The sequence below is a fragment of the Onychomys torridus genome, chromosome 4 (assembly GCF_903995425.1).
Source record: "Onychomys torridus chromosome 4, mOncTor1.1, whole genome shotgun sequence".
In the NCBI taxonomy this organism is placed as follows: domain Eukaryota; kingdom Metazoa; phylum Chordata; class Mammalia; order Rodentia; family Cricetidae; genus Onychomys; species Onychomys torridus.
Window position 1 is genome coordinate 92,716,652 of NC_050446.1, and position 21,720 is coordinate 92,738,371.

The window sequence follows — 21,720 nt, forward strand, 5'->3', positions numbered from 1 at the left end:
CACACCACAAAAGCCCACTGCCTTCAGCTGGTTACAGGTCATCACACAGGTCAGACTTTCCCTCCCTCTAAATCTGGATCTCCGTTCCTCACTAGAGACAGCCGGGCTCCTGGAGTTGGAGAGAGGCAATGCGGAGGGGCTGGCTGTCCTGGAGCTGGACTGGGAGACTATAAAGCCAATTCACAAGGCAGAGATCACTGGCCAGTCAAAGCAACCAGCCAGGGGGAACCTCTGCCTCTTGGGGCTGGGCTGCCAGCTACCTCCTAGGGCTTGCGGTGGTGGTGGTGGTGGTGGTGGTGCTGGGGGCGGGGTGGAGGGCTGTGTTTCTGTTTATTTATATTTTACAGTCCCAGGGATCCACCCAAGGGTCTTTTGACTGCTAGGCAAGCACTCTACCATTGCTCTTCAACCCCAGCCTGGATTCACGTTGGAGGAAGATAAAAGAGGCTTTACATTTCACCCTGGCTTGCCCAAGTTAGTGAGTTTGGTCCTGGCCAGGTCCAAAGTGGAGACAGTGCATTCCAACCAGCTTCCACCTGGCCCCAGACTCAATGTTCAGGTCAAACTCTGGGCTCAGTTCTCAGGACAGACCACAGGGCACCCAGCCTGTGCCTGGCAAGGTCTCTGAAGCTGACCTCTGTGCCCTGGCACAGATATAAAGTCTGCTAAGAGGTTTTAAAGATGACTTATGTACATGGGTTTGTAGGGGGTTGGCACACATATGCCACAGCACATGTGCCAAGCACATACTAGAAGCCTGCCTGTCATAGTCTTGATCCAGAAAAGTGGAGGACCAACCACATATGTCCCACACACATCTAAACTGCATGTGAGAGATATAGGAAGGCTGGGCTTCACAATGGTTAGGGTGCCCCCAGAACCAGTCTTCATATTCATTAGTTAGGTCCCTTCTCCTTGCAAACAGGAACCCACTTTAGCAGACGAACCATGGTATACACCCTGAGAAATTGATTGTGGCCAAGAAGAGGTAATATCTCCAGATCATCTGAGCAGAAAAACCCAAAGGCTTATACACATATTTTGAGGTCCTTTGTAGGACCGTTGTGAGTGTATACAGTACCTTTGTGTACATTAGGAAAGACATCCCTAACTCTGAGCAGATCAGCCCTACATCCGGACATCTAGCCTAGAGAGCAGAGCACAGACTGAACTTCAGCCTCTGTGATCCCCTCATCCCCTTGTGCAGTGGAAAACCTGCCCAACTGTACACCCAGGAGGTCAGCTGCCCTTCTACAGGACTGAAGATACCACCACCACCCCCTCTCAGCAGAAATGAGAGTCACTGGGCTTGTTCGGTTTGAGTCTGCTCTGAGTTCCTCCTCCAAATTCCTTGAATGACCCTGGAGTCTTCTTTGCTTGGGGAAGCCATCTTTTCTTTGAACCTTGTCTTTAGCACCGATGCCTTTCCTTATAGAGAGAAAGATTATGACTTGATTTCCAGATGTTGGGTTAGGAGATGTCCTGTGATGATAGTCAGCTGCTTTAAGTCCCTCCCTGAGTGCTGCTGCAGCAGGGAGAGAAGGAAGAAGTTAGGAGGCAGCTGAGATCCCTCTGGGTTCAAGAACTCTTTCCTCTGGCCTCGTTGGAAGCTGAAGGAAGGTAGGAAATGTGTACCCAGCTCTGCCAGTTCCGTGTTCTAAACACCATCTGTTACTTCCAAAGTCACTTTTCAGTGGACAAAGCCACTGTCCTAGCTTCTTCCTGTATCCCACTAGGTACGAACAAGGAATGGGGATATGGGGGAGGAGGTACAGGTTTCCAAGGAAACCAAGAGGTCTAGGCTCCCCTGGGACTGACTGATGAGTGGGATGGCTGCTCCATTCCCACGGCCCCTGCGAATCCACCCCATCTCAAAGTGCTGCTGCTGAGGTGGGTGTCCAATCCAGTCCAGTAGTCGGCAGGGTCTTTTGGAAGCAGCCGACACGGGCACAGGCCGCTGGGCACAACATGATGATGACTGGCTTCTTGGCTCACATACAGCTGACACCCAGGCAGCAAAGGTGGCAGTAGTTTGCACCCTGGGACCAACCAAGGGGCTTCCAGGTGGTACCAAGTCAGATTTGAGACCTATCAAGCACCTTTGAGAGGTTCTTGGAGAAGTCCAACCCTCCCTGAGGTCTTCTGGAGGTGACAGGGTCTGGGTGACAATCCCTGAGCCCATGTGGTGGGCACTGGTTGTGCCAAGTGGGAACTCAGACATAGGCTGGCTAGCCAAGGCATTGCTGTTCTTAGCCAGGGAGCCCCTGGCCAAGGTCCTGGTGGGCTGAAACCGTGTTTCCATCAGGCATGACGGAAGGCTGGCACGTGTGGTAGTACTGGGAGTCTAACCTGGCCTCCTATTTCCTAACCGGCTCCCGTAGGAGAGCTTCAGTCCACTTCCTGGAGAACTCCACCAGCAGACACAGCTGCCTCGCCTTCAACAGTGTTTGACAAAGCCCCCATTCCCAGTGGAGGTTCTGAACAGAGAAAGAAGATCCCACTGGGGGATGTTCTATGTACACACAGGGAAAAAAAAAATTAAAAATAACAAAACTCGACAAGACAGTGTCCGTGCTCCCAGATGTCTGTCCTGTTCCAGACTGCATTCCCGGTGCTCCATCCAAAAAGGGCCACGCAGCCTCACCAGGGACCCGCCCCTTCCCTGTTTTCTTCTCTGTTCAAGGCCAGGTTTTGCAGGAAAAGGAAGACCTGCCACCATGCACGGTCTCGGTTCTGCTGGTGCTGTAAGGGAAAGAGATGACCGTTAGGCGCCAGGCACCAGCTTAGAGCACAACCTCCTTACCGGATCCCAAACAAGCTTCCATTGCCAGACCCCAGACTGCACCATTGTACCAGCCAGCAAACTGGGGCGACACGGGACAAAACTCCAAAGACAACTGGTGTTCGGGAATTAAAACACTGGCCTGGGCAGTGTGGACTGTGACCGGAGGATCGGACTTTCTCCCCTGCTCGCAGGATTTTTCCAGAGTTTAGCCAAGTACTGCTTTTAATCAGATTGGCTCCTGAGTACAACACTCCCCCCCCCCCCCCCAAACTCAGCTGCATGAACAACAATCTTGCTTGAGCGAGGAAGACAAGAAGTCCCTCCCTCTCCCCCATTCCAAAGGAACACAGAGAACAAGAGAGGGAAGGGGGGGGGAGCCTCCATCTGCAAGTGATTTGACACTGTGAAGGTCAAAGGGTTAATCTTCAATTTAAACCACACTGCTGAGGCAGCAAAAATCTGATTTCATCCAGTACAAACACACACACAGACGTACACAGACATACACACACACATACACACACACACTTGTAAGAGAGAGCCTGCCTTCTCCCCCCCTTCAGCATCCCCGGCTCTAGGCTGCCCTTTTTATAGCCGCTTTTGACAGTAAGCCATAAATAATCCCTCTTGGCGCTCTTTCCTACTGACTGGAGCCAATTAAACGTTAAGCAAGAACACACTTGAAAACAAAACAAAAACAAAGAATGCACACCAGCTCTGGAGGTTATCCCAGGTCCTACCGTCAAGCTGGGAAGCTAGGGGGCAAAGGTCAGAGGTCAGAAGCACCAAGGTTTCTGGCTGCTGTCCTGTCCATACAGGTACCATTTCCCAGAGGCCAGCAGAGGCCTGAAGGAGACAAGGGAATGCTGGAAGAGGAGGTCTTTGTTCTCTCCTTGGCTGCCAGGGGAGGAGGACAGGCTGGGGCCTCTCCACAGGGTTCTTAGTGGACAGGGGAATAAAAACCTAGTGTGCAGAAAGGGGGTCAGCACAGGCTGGCTTTAGATTCCTTCAGTGGCCCAGTCAGCAAGCAAGTTTATGTGAAGTGTCTGGGGGTGGGGTGGTCCTCTCAGGCTGTCTTTAACCACAACCACCGGCCCCTACCAGGTAACTCCTACTCACACGGGAGAAGGGTAAACTAAGTTAGTCAGACAAGCAGGTCATTCACCCAGGTTTCCTGGACTCCTGGAGCTTTGAAGTTCCATCCAGCCTCAGGTTTCCCTAGGGAACCAAGAAGGCTGTGGGTCCCCTCCTCACCGCCCTCAGCCACAAAGAGAAATATAGTGTCCAACTAAGGTTGACACAGGCTACTCCCCCCACCCCCCTGTGTCGAAGGCAGTGTGGAGAATAAGTCAGTCAGAGGCACAGTGCCTGCCGAGCGAGCGGGTTAAGGGAAGTAGGGTGTGTCACAGAGAAGCCTGGCAGAAGGTGCTGGGGAGACGGATGGCTTCCTAGTGTTTTGTAAACAAAGATGAGTAAAAAGAGGAAACACGAGGCTTAACAAAGTCTGGTTCCAGTAGAGCAGCCTGAACTTGAGCTGCAAAGCTAGAGACCTGGCCTGCAGCAGCTGGGAGAACTCCAGCCACCATGCCTCCCAGCTGCTGCCCACAACAGGTGCAAAGGTCATGAGTAGAACAGGAGACCCCAGGAAAAGACAGGTCCCTGGAGAGGCCAGTCTGCCGGCATTATGAATCTCCTCAGGTACCTGTTTGAAAAAGCCAAGTGACAATACCAGCTATGATTCCCAACAATAACAGAAACAGACTGTGGTGATCCCATACGGAGCACTCTACTGCCCTTCTCCTTCTTCTCCTTCTCCTTCTCCTCCTCCTCCTCCTCCTCCTCCTCCTCCTTCTTCTTTTTTGAAAAAATTTTTCATTAAGAGCTTTTTCTATTCATTTTACATTCCAACCACAGATTCCCCTGTCCTCCTTCCTCCTGCCCCCAGCCTTTCCCCCCAACACACCCCCCATTCCCACCTCCTCCAAGGCAAGATCTCCCATGGGCAGTCAGCAGAGCCTGGTACATCAGTTGAGGCAGGTCCAAGCCCTCCTCCAGGCAGTGGGATCAGGACCTGTCCCTAGTGCATGAGCCGGCTTTCTGGAGCCTAGTGTCTATGGTGAGACACTAGGCGCAGCCTTGGTGCAGTCCTGCTTCTTAAGGTGTGGTTCCCCAGGACAGCAGCCTCGGCATCACCAGGGAAGCTCAACAGAAATGCTGACCCCTTGACTCAGCATGTGCATTTTCAACAAGATCCCCAGAATTTTGAGGTTCGAGGTACAGTACAGAATAAAAAGCATTCTTCTATTTATGTTAAGACCCATCGCCTCCCTACGCCCTCTGAAATGGCTCTGTATTATCATGCCCAGAAGTAAAGATCTCATCCAGTCATCACATGGCTAGTAAGCGGCAGGGACTGGCTAGAACCCAGAGCCATATCCCTACTTATGATCACTGTGCGTCACATGCCACCAGCCATCTCTCACTGTACCAGGGAAGAGCCGCCATCTTTCCCTGTAGTACATCATCTCAAAACAGCATGACGGCTAAGATGATGGCTAAGGAAGGAGATCATGACTACGATCCAATGCCTGTACCAGCCCTGTCTCCGTATGCCTTGGTGTCTCTCAACTTCTGTCAATGGAGGTCATTTGCTCCCACGTCCCCTGGAGTGAGACAAGGAAACAATCTCACCCCATTATTTAGAGTCAGAGAAGCATGTGTGAGCCGGGGAGTGGTCCATCAGGAGGGAGGAAGTCTTTCGAGGGCTGGGGACAAGCATGAGTGTGGATGGTGGTGCACACACAGGCCTTTGCTCTGAGTTTTCAGGGCTCGCAAGCTGGCAAGAAGGCACTAAGGGAGCTAATTAGACCCTCAGATCAGGAATCAGTCGGGCTTTAGGCTGGATCTCTCACTCCCTGTTTGTGAAAACTCACATTGGTGTTATATTGGATCTATAACTTCCAAACTCAACCGTGTCACAAGAGAGAGTGTCCCAGCCCCACTAATGCCAACAAAGTCAGAATGTCTAGGGAAGGGGCCCAGGAATTTACATGCTGAACAAACTCCATTAGTAACAGTCTAAAAATCAGAAGAGGCAGACAGGCTGGATATCTCAGTGGTTAAAAGTGTATATTGCTCTTGCAGAGGACTTAAGTTTGGTTCCCAGCACCCATATCAGTGGCTCACAACCACCTCTAACTCTAGCTCCAGATATGATGCTGTGGTTTCCAAGGGCTCTTGCACCCCCATATACATAATGCCCCCCAACACACACACACACACACACACACACACACACACACACACACACACACACATAAACACACTGTGGAGGTTTGAAAGAAAATGGCCCCCAAAGGGAGTGGCACTATTAGGAGATGTGGCCTTGTTGAAGGAAGTGGTCACTGTGGTGGCAGGCTTTGAGGTCTCTTTTGCTCAAGCTTCCCTCAATGTGACAGTCAGTCTACTTCCTGCTGCTTTCTGGTCAAGATGTAGCCAGCATCACATCTGCCTTCAGCCACCATGCTCCCCACCACGATGATAACGGACTGAACCTCTGAACTGTAAGGAGCCACCCTAATTAAATGCTTTCTTTATAAAAGTTGCTGTGCTCATGGTGTCTCTCTGTAGCAATAAAACCCCTAACTAAGACACACAAATAATTAAAAATAATGAAAATAATATTTTTTAATCAGAAGGGGGCTGGGAATTGAAGCTCGATGGTAGACCACTTGCCTAGCATACATGAGGTCCTGGGTCCAATCCCCACAAAAATAAAAGGAAGGAAGAAAGGAAGGAGGGAAAAAATGAAGAAAGAAAGAAGGAAGGTCAGTCAGAAGGAAAATGTATTGTATATTTAAATACTAAATCAATCCATATTCCTTGTAAAAACACCATAAAATATAAGCAATTACAGAGGAGACGATCAAAGCTACTACTGATCCTATAACCTAGAAGAAAACACTGCACAGTTTGGCACCTTCTTCAATGCCTTTTAACCTCTTTCCATCAAACCAATGTCTTGCCCTGGTGGCCACACCAGAGGTAGATCCTGCCAGGTACTTCTGCAGCAGCCAGGCCACAGACAGCCTTCTGGAAACCACTGAGGTACTTTCCAACCCCAAGGAGTTTGTGACCACAATTGCCTTCAGGAGCACAGCACAGTGCCAACGGCTCGGTGCTGTCAGCTACCCCAGGAGAGCTTGAGCAGGCCTGGACACTGGCTGGGGACCGCTGGGAGCCCGTCCCTGGGACCCTGAGCACTCCCAGGACATAAACCAAGCCGCAATGCTGCGCTTAAGTTTCTCCTGCACACCCCAAAATGGAAAGCAAGCTCCCACACACCAAGAGTCAAAGAGTACCCTGATTACAAGGAGTAACAACAAACAAAATATTTCTACAAGTCAAACAAAAGAGACTAATGAGAAAGGAAAGAAAAAGGACTTGAAAGGAAGCCAGAGAGAGAAACTGTGAGGAAGGAAGTCAGCCTCTACCAAACAGGATGAAGGATACAAAGACACCAAAAACAACAGAGAGCACGGGTCCTTCCAAAGGAGGGAGAGGGAAGGGGGGCCTCTGAGTCTCAGGCACCCGGCCAGGCACTCAGCATATAATCTATCACTGAGGGCAAACTCCTGGACCAGGGCCCAGCTCTCCTACGCTGGGCATGTGTGCCTCAGGCTGGGAGCTCCCAGAAACCACAAAGAGTGACCCAAAGATGAGAGATTGGAAAGGGGGAATGAAACACCCCAAAGCCTTCCCACTCACCAAGCTTTAAACCCAAGGGTGGAAGGAAAGAATAGAAAATGTTCAGGGGCTGACTAAAAGAATCAGCAGATAGGAGTGCCTGCCACCAAGCCTGATAGTCTGAGTTCAAGTCCTAGACCCCAGAGGGCATGACAGCAAATGCCTTTAATCCCAGCACTCAGAGATAGAGACCGGTGGATCTCTGCATACCTGGTTTATACAGCAAGTTCCAGAGACAGAGACCAGTGGATCTCTGCATGCCTGGTTTATACAGCAAGTTCCAGAGACAGAGACAGGTGGATCTCTGCATGCCTGGTTTACATATCAAGTTCCAGAGACAGAGACAGGTGGATCTCTGCATGCCTGGTTTACATATCAAGTTCCAGAGACAGAGACAGGTGGATCTCTGCATGCCTGGTTTATACAGCAAGTTCCAGAGACAGAGACAGGTGGATCTCTGCATGCCTGGTTTACATATCAAGTTCCAGAGACAGAGACAGGTGGATCTCTGCATGCCTGGTTTACATATCAAGTTCCAGAGACAGAGACAGGTGGATCTCTGCATGCCTGGTTTACATATCAAGTTCCAGAGACAGAGACCAGTGGATCTCTGCATGTCTGGTTTACACAGCAAGTTCCAGACCAGCCAGGGCTGTCTCAGAACAAACAAAAAACCTAGACTCCACAGAGTGGAAAGAGAGAGTCCTGCAGTTTGCTCTCTGACATCCATTGTACACATAAGCAAAACCCAAATGCTTCAAAAAGAAAAAAGAAAGCAGACAGAGCATGAGTAACCCCAGAGCCCAACCAGGGGTCAGTCTCTCTTCACTGCTATGGCCGTGGAAGGGCATATATCATGGACAAGCATTTAAATCCCTACTGTGAACAAGGCGCTACAACTGAATGTTTGGTGGCTCATCCTGTGTAGTGGGGTAGCTGGAAGACACACTGTGGGTTCCCAGCCTGTGCACATGGGACTGATGGCAGAAGAGTCAGTCCTGAAAGGTGACACGTCCATCCAAGGCCAGGAATGCCTGGTCTGCCCGGGTGAAAAGATGCCCCTTATGTGATAGATTCGGCCTCCTGCCTGAGAGAGGCCAAAAAGTAAAGAGAGAAAGAGAAAGGGAGAGAGAGAAAGTGAAATCTAGCTGGCTGTGGTATCAACACAGTTAGATTACACAAATCAAACTTTGTTGTGTCCCCCAGGGCCTCCGCATTAAGCACAAAGCGTGCTCCTGGCCCTCCCTGGATAAGAATCTCCCTCTGCCTCTCCCAGTCCAGATTCAGTTCTGCCCTCTGGGGGCTTCACATGTCTGTCACCAGTGTTCCAGAAGCTCCCGCAGAGCTGAAGTCCCAAAGGATCAGAAGAGCTTTTCAGAAGACCTAACACTCAAAAAGCAAATTTGCCAAACAGCAATTTGTACCACCACAGACAAAGTGTTTTCATGTCTCTTCAGTGGGTCACAGGACAGGTAGATATCACCAACCTTGTTTTACAGACAGGGAAGCGAGGTCTCCCCAAAATCATCCTAAGCAAGTCTGACGAGTTAACTGAAGCCCCTGGCTTCTGAATCCCAAGCTGTTCTTTGCAAAAAAAAAAAAAGAGAGGGAAGGAGGGAGGGCAGGAGAGCAGGAGGGAAGGAAAGAGGGAGGGAAGGAGGGAAAAGGCCTAGAAAGGTTAAGAGCACTTGTTCTTGCAGAAGACCTGGGTTCAATTCCCAGCACCTACATGCCAGCTCATAACCAGCTCCAGGGGATCTGCTGCCCTCTTCTGGCCTCTGAGGGCAGCAGGCATACACATATGTGGTATATAGACATACATGCAGGCAAAACACCCATACACATTGATACAAGAAACCCATTTATGTATTTACAGTGCTAGGGACCAAACATAGTGCCTTGGGCATGGTAGCCTAGTACTCGACCTCTGAGTTGCCTCTCTGGTCCTACAGAACTCCCCCCACCCCTTAATATATTGCAGTGTTGGGACTGGAAAGATGGCTCAGTAAGATTAAGAGCACTGCTGCTTTTCCAGAGGACCTGGGTTCAATTCCCAGCACCCACATGGCAGCTCACACTTGTCTGTAACTCCAGTCCCAGGGGATCTGACACCCTCACACAGACATATATCTAAGCAAATACCAAGAACATAAACACACACACACACACACACACACACACACACACACACACACACACATACACACACTGCAGTGTCAACTGGCCATGGTGGTGCAGACCTTTGATCTCTGAGTTCAAGACCAACCTAGTCTACAGAGCTAGCTCTAGGACAACCAGGGCTACAAAGAGAAGGGCTACACAGGGAAGGCCAGCCTGGTCTACAGAGTTAGTTCTAGGACAACCAGGGCTGCACAGGGAAACCCTGTCTTGGAAAAAAGATCGCAGTGTTTACTCACATTATGCAAATAGTATTACCTGTGCAAAGAGAGCCATTGCCGAACTGCCCCCCTAGTACACGTAAAGACATTGTTTCCAGATCATTAACTGTTCAAAAAGGATGATGTGGACCAGAAAACAAGAGAACTTTCAGAGGCAGAGCTAACGAGATCAAACAGAACTGGAGACTGGTTGAAATTAGGATTTCAGACCACGTTTTAAACCACCCTCATTTATTTCAAAACACAGACTACAGAATCTACGTCACAGAGGGATCTGCACACAGCCCCTTCTCATTCTCCCATCACACTAGGAGACCACCCAGGCCCAGGCTGAAGGGAAGAGCCTGTGGCTGAGAGCAGAGACAATGACAAGGCAACCTTAGGAAAATTCCACTCTGTACAAGTTGGGAAGACATCTTTGATAAAGCCATTGAGGTTCTCCGGAGCCTGGAGAGCTAAGAGTTATGAGGGATACAAAGGTGGTTCAGAACAATCTTGTTCTCACTTCTTTTACAATCTAATGTGGAAGAAGTCAAGAGAACGGAATCAAGTACCAGGAGTCGGATTGGTTAGGGTGATAAATGACAGCTCCAACATATCCTTGCCCTCTGGCATGTGTTTGCCAAGAAGCAGGGATGCTGGGGTGGGAAGATCATGGTTTTACAATCAACCCAAACGCCTCAGCTCTGAGTGCAGCCACTTACAGAGGAACTTGGACACGGTGTTCTGCTTCTATGAGCCTGCACTCTACAAAATAGGAACAGTGGGTCTGGAGGTTCAAGGCTGCTCTGAGGATTAAATAAGAAACTATACATTCAACCCCGGGCCTGGTGGCAACACTCAGTAGCTTGGGCACATTCTGCTGGTAAGCCTGCCCCTGCCCCACAAGCACCAGCTCCTGCCCAGATGCATGCATTCCTTGGGACAGGCCAGCCTTCCTATTTTGAGAGGGCTCACAGTAGCCAGAGGCTGTTGGGCTCAGGTTTCAAGGCTCTCAAGCTAACTTGGGGTCTGACACCCAGAGGGTCATCCAGGGATCCAGGGAGGCCCTGCCCTGCCCAGACACCCCATGATTAGCAACAGGGCAAAATGGAAAAGGAAAGAAACACCCCTTGCCAAGGGCTTTCTCAGCACAGGCATCAGTACTAACAGGATGTCAGGGCTGCCAAAGCAAAGTGGACTCTCCTCCAAGGAAGAAAGGGCAGCCCTAGAACAGCCACTTCTTGGCTGGGGGTTGGCAGGGCTTCCTCTGACACAGCTGGAAGCCACTGGGGGCCAAGTGGCTAGGCAGGAGACAGTGCTGTGGAACCCTACCCATGTGCCGACCTCCACAGCCTGGAGGTAGAAACTACTGACTCCCTTACCCAGCTCCCTCGTGGTGTCTCAGTTTCCCTCTCTCTCAGACCAGCTCCACGAGCCAAGGGGTAAGTCCTGGAGAGTTCTGGAGGGAAGTGGTTGTGTCTCAGTCGCTGAGGAGGCAGACAGGGGGGAGTCCAGGAGGGGCAGGCCAGCAGGTTGTGAGGGTACACAGCTATGGAGTCTGAACCTCCAGGCTCAGTCTCAACTGGGAGCCTACACAGCTGGCTCTTCTTCTGTCTGGGGTCAGTCTGCTGGGCAAGGACAAGGCTTGGAACCCTCCTCTCAGTACACAGGCAGGGCTGTTCCTGCTTTGGTCATGGAATGTGCCCTCTTGACTTGCCAGGCATGGATCAAAAAGCAAACCGGGCACTTTTCTTTATTCTTCTTTGTGCTTCCTCCAATCCTGTCTTCCCACCACCTCCTCCCCCCCCCCAACCCCGAAAACACACCAAAGCTAACTGCCATCCCCTGATGGTCTGCCTTGGTGGGCAGAGAGGGATGAACTGCCCAGAACTAGAAGGCCTTCTCTTGGAAGAAAGAACAGTCAGGTGCAGAGTGTGTGGGGAACTCAGCCTCCAGTCTGCCACGCTGATGACTCAGGAGCTAAATATAGCGAGTGATATAAACAGAGCCAGCCACAGAGCAAACACAGGGCCCCCGAGCCCCAGCACGGGCTCTCACGAACATTGAGCTCTCAGCGACCCCTCCCCCAGCTCTCAGCGACCCCTCCCCCAGCTCTCAGCGACCCCTCCCCCAGCCCCACTCTTCCCTTAGCACTGTCCTGCATAGACCTCCTACCCCTGGGGTAGAAGATGGTTTCCTAGGGGCACTTTTCACTCGAGGACAAATCTCTGGGGCCTCTACACAGGGCTGTTCTCTCTAGAGCCTGAGTGACCTCATTAGGCATGGTCTCTGCTCCAGAAAACCACTCACCAACATGGAGAGCATCCTAAGGGTCAGAAAGCAGTCAGGGACTCCCAGAACAAAGGATCCAGGATGCTGGGCAGAGATCCAGATGCTAGGTGATGAACCCCGCAAACGCCAATCTGGGTGCAACTTCCAAAAGAGCACCCCAAGAACTATAAAGTCAGGTCCAAGCAAAATCCCCAATTCCTGGTGTATGTGCGCACATACTAGGTAAGCTCTCTACCACTGGTCTATCCTTCGTTTCCTGTTTGAGACAGGGTCTTACTAAGTTGCCCTGGTGGTCCTTAAACTTGTGACCCTCCAGCCTTGCTAATAGCATGTGTTCAACTCTCCAAGCTATCAAAGTTTCTTGTTTTTGTCTTTTGCAGTCCTGAGCATCAACGCCAGGGCCTCCAGGCTCCTAGGCAAGTCTCTAGTGCCCACCTGAGCTACAAGCCCTGGCCAATAGTGCTTTTATTACAGTTCCCAAAGGCTTTCACAGCAACCTTGCAAGGTTAGCTTTGGAACCTGAGGTCTGGACCAGGAAAACGATTCGCTCAGAAACACAGCTTGGGTAAGTGGCAGGAAGGGGATTCTTCCCAGACCTGCTTGAAAGTCCACCATCCTTCCTTTGATATTACAAATGATGGTTTCAAACAAGGAGTCAAAAGTTTCCTTAGATTTCATTTTCCAAAATATCTAATCACTATTTAGGGAATTTCTAAATCTGATTTTTTTTTTCTGAATGGAGCCACTCCTAGGCCCAGTGAGAGAAAAAAATTCAACATAAAGAACCCTAGCTCACTTATGTTCACTTATTCAAGGGCCCACAGTAGCTTTTTATTTGTTCGTTTGTTTGTTTGTTTGTTTGTTTGTTTGTTTGAGCTTCTCAACACTGTCTAGAAATATCCCTTCAGACCCGGCCACAGAGAAGGAAAGAAGGTACCAACTATCCCTAGGCCCACACTGGCTGGAGGAGTCACTCACAGAAAATACAGAGAAACAGAGGCTCCAACCTTCTGACCAGGGCAGCTGTGAGTTTGTCAGGAACTGAATCTGATCCTCCCGGCTCCACAGAGAAACTGGAGGGGTCACCCTCTCAGAACCCAGATCTAAGTACATCCCTCTCAAAGAGGTATTAGAGATCCCTGCTGCAGCCTGCCAGCCAAAAGGAACAGAGCGGGAGCCTCCCACTGCCCCAGCAGAAAGAGTGAGATACATGGGAAGTTTGAAAAAGATGTCCTTTAAACTGGACCCAGTGATGCATGCCTGCAATCCCAGAACTCAGGGAGACCAAAGCCAGTTTAAGTTAAATAGCAAGACCCTGTCGCCCCTACCCAACACCAAAAGGAAGAAAGAGGGAGGAGGGAGAGAGGGAGTGAGGGGAGGAGGGGGAGGGAGGGACCTTTTACCTCCACTCACATCACCTCCAACTTTCTCAGTTTCAGAAACCCAAGGAAGTAGCAGTGAACAGCACCTGATGCTGTTTGCCTATAGATTCTTGCCTATGAACCCAGAGGAGCCACTCAGGAACCAGGTTAGTCTTCCACCTCGCCACACTCCTCAGGAAATATGGTGAGATAAGAAATGGCGTAGAGATAGGTATAAGGAATGTGGCCAACATAAACTATCACCCAGGACAGTTTGAAACCTCCCGCCCCTGGGGCCACAAATACACCCAATCTGCCCTGGGAGTGTATATCCTACATCTTTGTCATGTCCCACATCTCCTTGTGCAGGAAATGGAGAAAGTAAGAGGAATAACAATAACAACCAGGGGACCAGAGGGAGAACTCAGTTGGCTGAGTGCTTGCCTAGCATAAAGGAAGCCATGAGTTTGGTCCCCAGCACCACAAAAATCGAGCATAGTGGTGCAAATCTGCAATTTCAGCACTTAATTAGTAGATCATAAGTTAAAGGCCATCCTCAGCTATGTAGTGAGTTCATGGCCAGCCTGGGCTAAGACTATGTACATAATAACATTAATAATAATAATAATAATAATAATAATAATAATAATAATAATAATACGGGTTGGGGATTTAGCTGAATGGTAGAGCACTTGCCTAGCAAGTGCAAGGCCCTGGGTTCAGTCCTCAGCTCCAGAAAAAAAAAAAAAAAAATGGGCTAGAGAGATGGCTCAGTGGTTAAGAGTACAGACTGCTCTTCCAGAGGTCCTGAGTTCAAATCCCAGCAAGCACATGGTGGCTCACAACCATCTGTAATAAGATCTGGTGCCCTCTCCTGGCCTGCAAGCACACATGCAGACAGAATACTATATGTATAAATAAATAAATCTAAAAAGAAAAAAAGAAGAATTTATAAAGAAAAAAAAATAATAGGGTTGGGGATTTAGCTCAGTGGTAGAGTGCTTGCCTAGCAAGCACAAGACCCTGGGTTTGATCCTCAGCTCAAATAATAATAATAATAATAATAATAATAATAATAATAATAACAACAACAATAATAACAACAACAACAACTGAAGTCTGTTACAAGGACTAAAGGGCAACTAACCCTCTTGTGTAATTCTCCTTCCAACCTCTTGGGAGCGCTCTGGATGAGATGCTAACACTTCATCTAGAACTGACCTGTGCCCTCAAAGCAGCAGCCTAAACTAGGAGAAAGGTATCAGTTAGTGAAGAGCAGGGGACACTGTTGTGGAACAGAATAATTGTTTAACTATGTAAAGATGTGTTGCATTTGTTTATGCTGCATTTTTCACTAGGTAAAGATGTGTTGCTGTTTCACCTTGCCTGCCTAAGCCACCTGATTGGTCTAATAAAAAGTTGAATGGCCAATAGCTAGGCAGAGGAGGGATGGGCGGGGGATGGCAGGCAGAGAGAAAAGGGGAGAGAAGGGCAGTCAGCTGGGGCCAAGCCAGCCAGACTTAGACATGGAAGCAGCAGGATGGACAGTACATAGATGAGGTAAAAGAGCCTGGGGCAGCACACAGATGAATAGAAATGGATTATTGTTAGAATAAAACAAAAACAAAAACTAGCTAGAAACAAGCCTAAACCTATGGCCAAGCATTCATAATTAATAAGAAGTCTCCGTGTCATGATTTTGGGGCTGGGCAGTCTAAGAAATCGTGCTACAGGAGACCTCAGGATAGAGTCTTCTCCTGAACTTTGGTCCAGCAACAAGGAGGCCTCTAGTCTGGTCCTCAGTATGTCAGGGCTCACTAATGAACAGGGGACTATCCTGGGAAACAGCTGCTGAGAGAGACCAGATTCATGTGAATGAAGAAAGAATGTCTTCCAGATGTGCTCTAGATGAAGCTAAAGACTACAGCCACTGTCTTCCCACCCATGCCAGTATTAGGACCTGTACAACCAAGGTGGATTACATGGGAAGGAAGGAGGCCAAGAGTCTGAAAGCAGGAATCAGAAGGAGTCCATACATGGACTGCAGGGGACTCACTAAGCCAAGTCTGTACAGTGTAACCACAGGGGATGAGGACTGTGGCTAGGCCACAGCAATTAGCCAGGCTGCCTTATAACCTAATCACAGGGCCTCCCTCTTTCCAAATCACTTAAGGGCTGGGAAAACCCATCAGAAATAGCTGTGGCCCCAAAGTCAAAGTTATTACTACCAATAACTGTTCTGGTCATCTGAAGTTACCCATCTAAACCCAGGTTGTTCCCAGCCCTGATTGTTATTTGTTCTGTGATTTACACACACACACACACACACACACACACACACACACACACACACTGCCAGAATAGGAACACAGTCCTACAGGAAGAGGTTGTGTTCATACACACACACACACTCACACACCTGCGCACACGCACGCACACACATGCACTGCTAGGATAGGAACACAGTCCTACAGGAAGAGGTTGTGTTCATTTCCCTGTGTTGTGGCTTTGCCAGGTAGTATCTGTACCAGCAAGGATCCAGCTTCAGGCTCTGCCCTGCCTTGGCAGCTATCCCAAAAGCCAGCCTGTCTGGGAAGGGTTAAGCACCTGGGGGCCCGGCACAGACGGTGGCTGGGATGTCGAGCAGGACAGCCTCCCATCCATGGCACAACCGGCTGCAGCACGAGCCTGCCAGCCGCCGCCTTTGTTGACGGACTCTGCCACATGCTCGGCTGACACGCGATGCTCCGCCCTGGCGGGGCTGGTGCCAGGCTGCCGGCCAAGCACCCGGCAGAGCGCCCCGCCGCCGGTCGCAGGTCTGGGGAGACTCTGAGGTACAATCTCCAGAGTCCTGGGCCTGGGTTCCCAGACACAGACAGTGAGGAGTGGCTCTCCAGCTGGAAAGTGTCAGGTTTCAACCGGTTCCACCACTTTCCCCGTCTCAGGCCCCATCTCAGGCCTGATTACCGGTTTCCCACTGTTCCTCAGCCAGGCACACCCCCAACTGCTCAGTTTCACTTCAACATTCTACAAGAGACAAGCCCCCAACTTGGGTCTGGGGAGTTTGTCCAACCAGACTGCAGGAAGCCATCCCATTGTCAAGGGGGGCGGGGGATCGCGGTATCTCCCACCTCTTGTGAAGCTAAGTAGGCAGCGGGAACTCTCAAGGACAAGAATACTCAACTAATTGTGCCTACCCAGTCCATCATAATGACAGTAGCCAAGGCCAGAACTCTGAGACATAGCCCGAGGCCTGGCAACTCTTGGGTTACTTACAAGAGGACAAAGGCAAGCCCTGGCTTCCCAGAGCCAACAGCCTCAAGCCCTCCCCTCCACACTGCCCCCCCAAACCCTCATGCCTACTTGTTGTATATGAAGCCGATGAAACTGGTCTGCAATGCACTGAAGCTTTCTGGCGATCTGTACTTCTGCTCGATGCTGCCACTGTCCTTCAGGGGGTTGCTCCCCAAGGGGCAAGCCTGCAGGGAAACTGGCAGGGAGCGGAAGCCTGTAGCCAGCATTGCCTGCAAAGACAGAGGATCCACATCTCAGCATTTTCTACCCCGGCCCTCTATCTTCTCCATTGTCAACCCTTTCTCCCAAGACCTGGAGTTACTGGTAAATCTTAGGATAGAAGGAAGAGGAAGCAGCCTGCCTGCCTTTACCAGGGCATTCTGCCAAACTTGGAGAGCTGCCCACGAACAGCTGAGCGTGGAGCTTAGATGTAGCTGAATATTTAGCACACTCGAGGGTTCTCTCTCTCTCTCTCTCTCTCTCTCTCTCTCATACACACCTCTCCTGGAAAAACAGAAAAGAATATAGACCCTGCCTTCTTCTCCACGCTCAGGACCATGACATAGGGCAGGGTGCTAATGTGTATAATGAACACGCCAATCTTCTGTCATTTATCAAGCTGTACTTGACCTCAATGTATTATCCGTGTAGTGAAAGGTTGAAGCTGTTCTCTGGGAAAACTCTCCAGAGTGCCTGGGTTGAGTAAAGCAGACAGAGAAAAGAAAAACAAACAAAAAGCCCCAAAGTGTCTTCATTTCTCTAGTACAGTTAAGGAAAGCTGGACCCAGCACTCAAAGATCAGAGCAGCCGCAGAAAAGCCAGTGAGAAAACTCCTGAGGCCCACAGAGCAGCCGAGTCGGCTCACCGAGTGCTGGCACCAGAATGGCCGCTGGGGGCGCCTGCCACCTCCTGCCTCCTCCCTCTTCCAGCCCGAAGCAGGCCTCATCCAGCTTCTCAGACTCCCGCCAGAACTGCTTTTCCAGAAGTGCCCTATGGGCAGTTCCCTCTGAGATTAAATGCAGCGGCTTCCCAGTCTGCTCCCGCGGACACAGCAGGATGACCTCTGAGCCTTTACCCTCCCTCCACAGGCCAGTGTGCTAAAAGAAGAAAACAGACCGAGTGTCTGTCTACTCCTGCCCTTTTGCCAGAGGAGGGCATATTTCTCATAAAACAAACCATTTAAGCCCACAAATGAAGGGGTCGTGTCTGATTTAGCCTTGGAAACAGCCCCTCTGCTGGCACTGAGCCCAGGCAGGCCCAACCTCTTTCTCCAGTTCCCCTTCCAAGCATAGAAAGTCCCAAGTGACAACTCAACACCACCTTCTGTCTTCGGGAATCTTCCCTATAAGAACTGGCTGGGCTTCTCCTTGCGTGTCAACAGTGACACCTAACACTCCCTTCCACTTCGTGAAAGACAAATCAGCACCAGGGCCCCAAAGGCAGTCACTGAGAAGACAGAGGATGTGACAGGAGACTGCATGGACCCAAGGATCCCTCCAGGGAGAAACGGATAGAACAAAGGAATTTGCCCTTGGCGGGGCCAAGCACAGGTGGAGAAGGTTGAAAGCTGATGATCGATCGGTAGCCCTGGCTGTACAGTTTGAGGAAGGAAGTATAACAAGCAGGTTTGGGAAGGGAAAGTCCCCTCATTTCCCCCAATGTCTAAGGCTAAGAGCACTCACCGTAAAAGAGTCTCTGGGGTTCCTCTGTCACCCCACAAGGCAGCATAACACCCTGGCTTGGGGAAGCTGGGCTGAGAGTCTGGGTGGCCTTGTCTTCCTGGCTTATGGGCCGGAGCCCAGGACCACAGCAGTGGGTGAGAGGAAAGAGCTGAAGCCGGCTGAGGGGGCAATCCAGCTGGCTCTGGGCAAACAGGTCAGCAGAGAGCAAGCTCCCAGGTTGTGTCCCTGGCTCCCCATCCTCTGGCTGGAACACATCATCTTCCAGCTCCTCCACACACTGAGGTGGCTCCATCTCTCCTGTCAGAGAACAATGGAGGTATCTGGGATGCTGGCCTACCGAGGAGCCCCTCCCTCCTTCCTTTTCCACTCTTCATTTGAGGGAACCAAGCCAGCTTCTGACCATACACAACCTTGGTAATAAAACACTGCCAAGGGTGATATTCACTCCTAAAATGTGGACCACCCCAATGGTCAGGGCCCTTCCATACATGCTCCCTATACCCACCAGAGCCGTCTTTCCCCACCTCCTCTGGCCTAGGCTGGTCACAAAGTCTGACACTGAGGGTTGTAAGCAAGGGGTGGGATCAGGTGCTACCACAGGGTTCCTGGGAAAATATAAGGAATACCAGCCTCTGTAAGTGACTGTGGGGGCCCAGAAGGGTGTTCACAACACACACACACACACGCACGCACGCACGCACGCACGCACGCACACGCACACGCACACCCTAAGGAGGAACCTCCAAGCTCTCTCCTAAGTCTGAGCTGAACTCCAGCAGCAAAAACAAACGCCGGCAATTGTAGAGCAGCCAGGTTCCCTCGGAACGTGTTTAGCCCCACCCTACCGCACATCTCCACCCCCCTCCTTGCACAACACAACAAACAGGCTCTGTGGTGTGGTGAGAGTGTCCTGGAACAGGGGACCGAAGTTAGTCACTCTAGCTGCCTAGCTCAGCTCTCTCCCGGAGGAGCAGAGCTGCCTGCCCACCACAGGTTAATCTTGAGGGTTGGATCCGCCTCTGGCAAAGAGTCCAGCTAATTCTACCCACTAATCTCCATGACTTCAATTCTCATCCACTCCGCCTCCCATTCCTGCCAGAGCTGAACCTGTGATAGGTGCAAGGTGCCTCACAGAAGGAAGTGAAATTCAGCTCTCTTGCTGTGCTTTCTCTCACTGCCTACGGCGGGGCTGTTTCTTAGTGTTCAGTTCCTCTCGCTCCACCTGACAGCTCACGAAATTCTGCACTTGGAGTCACCCCGTAGCCTGAGCTCCAAGCATGCCCCGGGGGCAACCAGAAGCATCACCAAGCACCTGAATGGTCAAGGCAATGCAAAAACAAATTTTGTCATCTTCGGACTCTGCTAGACATTCCCAGGAGTTCAGACACCCCAGTGCCTTGCCTTTGAAAGACAAGCCAAGTGGTTTGTGGGTTTTAAAAGAAATCTTTAAAAAAAAAAAAAAAAAACCACTTTGTCTTTAAAGAAATCTGTTGAGTTCAAAAACGTTCCTTTCCCAAATGCAATCCACCTCATCCCATCCCTCAGCTATCTATGGTCTTGTCTCTGCTCTCTTCCCTGGAGAATGATGCCATGTCTGCAAGGATAGCAAAGCAGACATCTTTGGATAGTGTTCCAGTTGGTAAGGGGGAACTCCAGCTTATCAGCAACAGAAAAATCAAGTTTCCAGATAAAAGGACCAAGAGCTGTCACCTAGCAGGGGTTCTTCTGTCCTTCACCCCTTCTCTGCAGGCTGGCAATCCCAACCAAAGTAGGGACCCTCCAGAGCCAATCACAAGTAGGAGTCATTGTCTTGGTGTTTCTTTTGATGCCTAACACTCCCCTCCCCCTCCAGCAAAGCCCCAAAGTTCAACCCTTGCCTTGACTGGACACTGGGGGAGGTGCAGCCAGAGGGTGTGACTCTGAAAACGCGGAGACCCCCCCACACACACACTCAGCACAAGATCTGCAGGTGGCTCTCCGGGTGGTGTGAGCCTCCGAGAGGTTCTGGGCAAAGACAAACGTAAACTGGGGAAAAGTAGAGACCCTCAGCTCCCTGAGCTAAAGTGGTAATGTCCAGACTGGTAGGAAGAGAGTATTTCCAGAGAGCACAGCCAGAGAACTTTTTATTCCTAGCAAAGGGATTAAAGTCTGCTGGAGCCATCCCAGAACCTCAGAGCTCCAACTGGGATGCTCAATTAAAACCCCTCCTCTTCTTAGGAGATGGCACTAGCCAGATACCTCAATAGTGGCTAAGATCTCAGAACACACGCGCGCACACACGCGCGCACACACACCTGGGTGACTCCAGGACAGAGTCTCAGCCTCCGAGTCGTGATGCCAGGGCTCTGCGCCAGGGTCCAGGGTGACGAGCACTCGGGGGGCTTGGCGCCCACACTCGATAGGGAAGGAGGGGGCAAACTCCAGCTGTTAAGAAGAGGACCCTTCAGACTACGCAGGGAGGCAAAATACACCACAACTCATGGCCCCACCCCAGAGTCAGACCCGGAGGCCAGAGCGTTCCGGGAGCTTGGCAGCGTACCCCAGGGTCACTGGCCCACCTATTCTCAACTCCGAGTTCCAAATGTTTCCCGAAAGCCCCGCTTGGAACAGCACGCCCAAATTTGTGCTTTGTACCCAGTTCCCATATCCCGGCACCCCAATTCCTCATGGTCACCCCAGATGCCCGCAATCAAAACCCCTCCCGGGCCCCCACGCGCCGCGCGACTCCGCTCCCCACTTCCCGGAGGAGGTACGATCCAACTCCGCCTGGCCCCCGGCCGCCCGGGCGCTCACCGGGCTGCGGCGGGAGGCGGTGGCGCGAGCTAGGGCAGCGGCTGCTGCGGGCGTGAGCTGGCGCGAGAGGAGGCCACGGCGCACCGCGCGGTATTGTTTCCAAAATACGCCCGCTCCGGGCATCCCGCAAACAGCTGATGAGGCCCCGCCCCTTCGCGTCACTCCAAACATTGACCAATGAAAAGTGGAGCTCCAAGTCTCAAGCTGGGCAGCTGCCAGGGACGGTCACTAATGTACGAACCTTCCCTTGGAAACACTATAAGGGGCCGAGCGCATTTCTGACCTTCACCAGAAGCGCAATTGGAGCGTAGTGTCGGGCGAGGATTCGGTTCCTAAGGCAGGCCTCAGAAGCACCAGAGAGTCCCTGGGTTCTCCACTAGGTGGGG

General features: G+C 51.0%; 1 protein-coding gene across 1 annotated transcript; it reads right to left on the bottom strand.

Annotated features, from left to right (window-relative positions):
• Positions 1-353: 353 nt before the first annotated feature.
• On the bottom strand, positions 354-21,457 carry Bmf (Bcl2 modifying factor). Its single transcript, XM_036184870.1, has 5 exons — positions 21,335-21,457; positions 20,836-20,965; positions 18,542-18,838; positions 16,929-17,089; positions 354-2,742 (listed from the first exon to the last, which is right to left on the bottom strand). Exons 1-5 carry the CDS (start codon positions 21,455-21,457, stop codon positions 2,641-2,643), a joined length of 813 nt encoding a protein of 270 aa, XP_036040763.1. The 3' UTR covers positions 354-2,640.
• Positions 21,458-21,720: the final 263 nt, after the last annotated feature.

Excerpts from the sequence above, each read along its gene's own strand:
- Bmf (XM_036184870.1), bottom strand. The coding sequence starts at position 21,457 with ATGCCCGGAGCGGGCGTATTTTGGAAACAATACCGCGCGGTGCGCCGT. Across the intron at positions 17,090-18,541 it reads ACCCCAGAGACTCTTTTACG|GCAATGCTGGCTACAGGCTT; the intron begins GTGAGTGCTCTT and ends CTGTCTTTGCAG. Across the intron at positions 2,743-16,928 it reads ATCGGCTTCATATACAACAA|CACCAGCAGAACCGAGACCG; the intron begins GTAGGCATGAGG and ends TTTCCCTTACAG.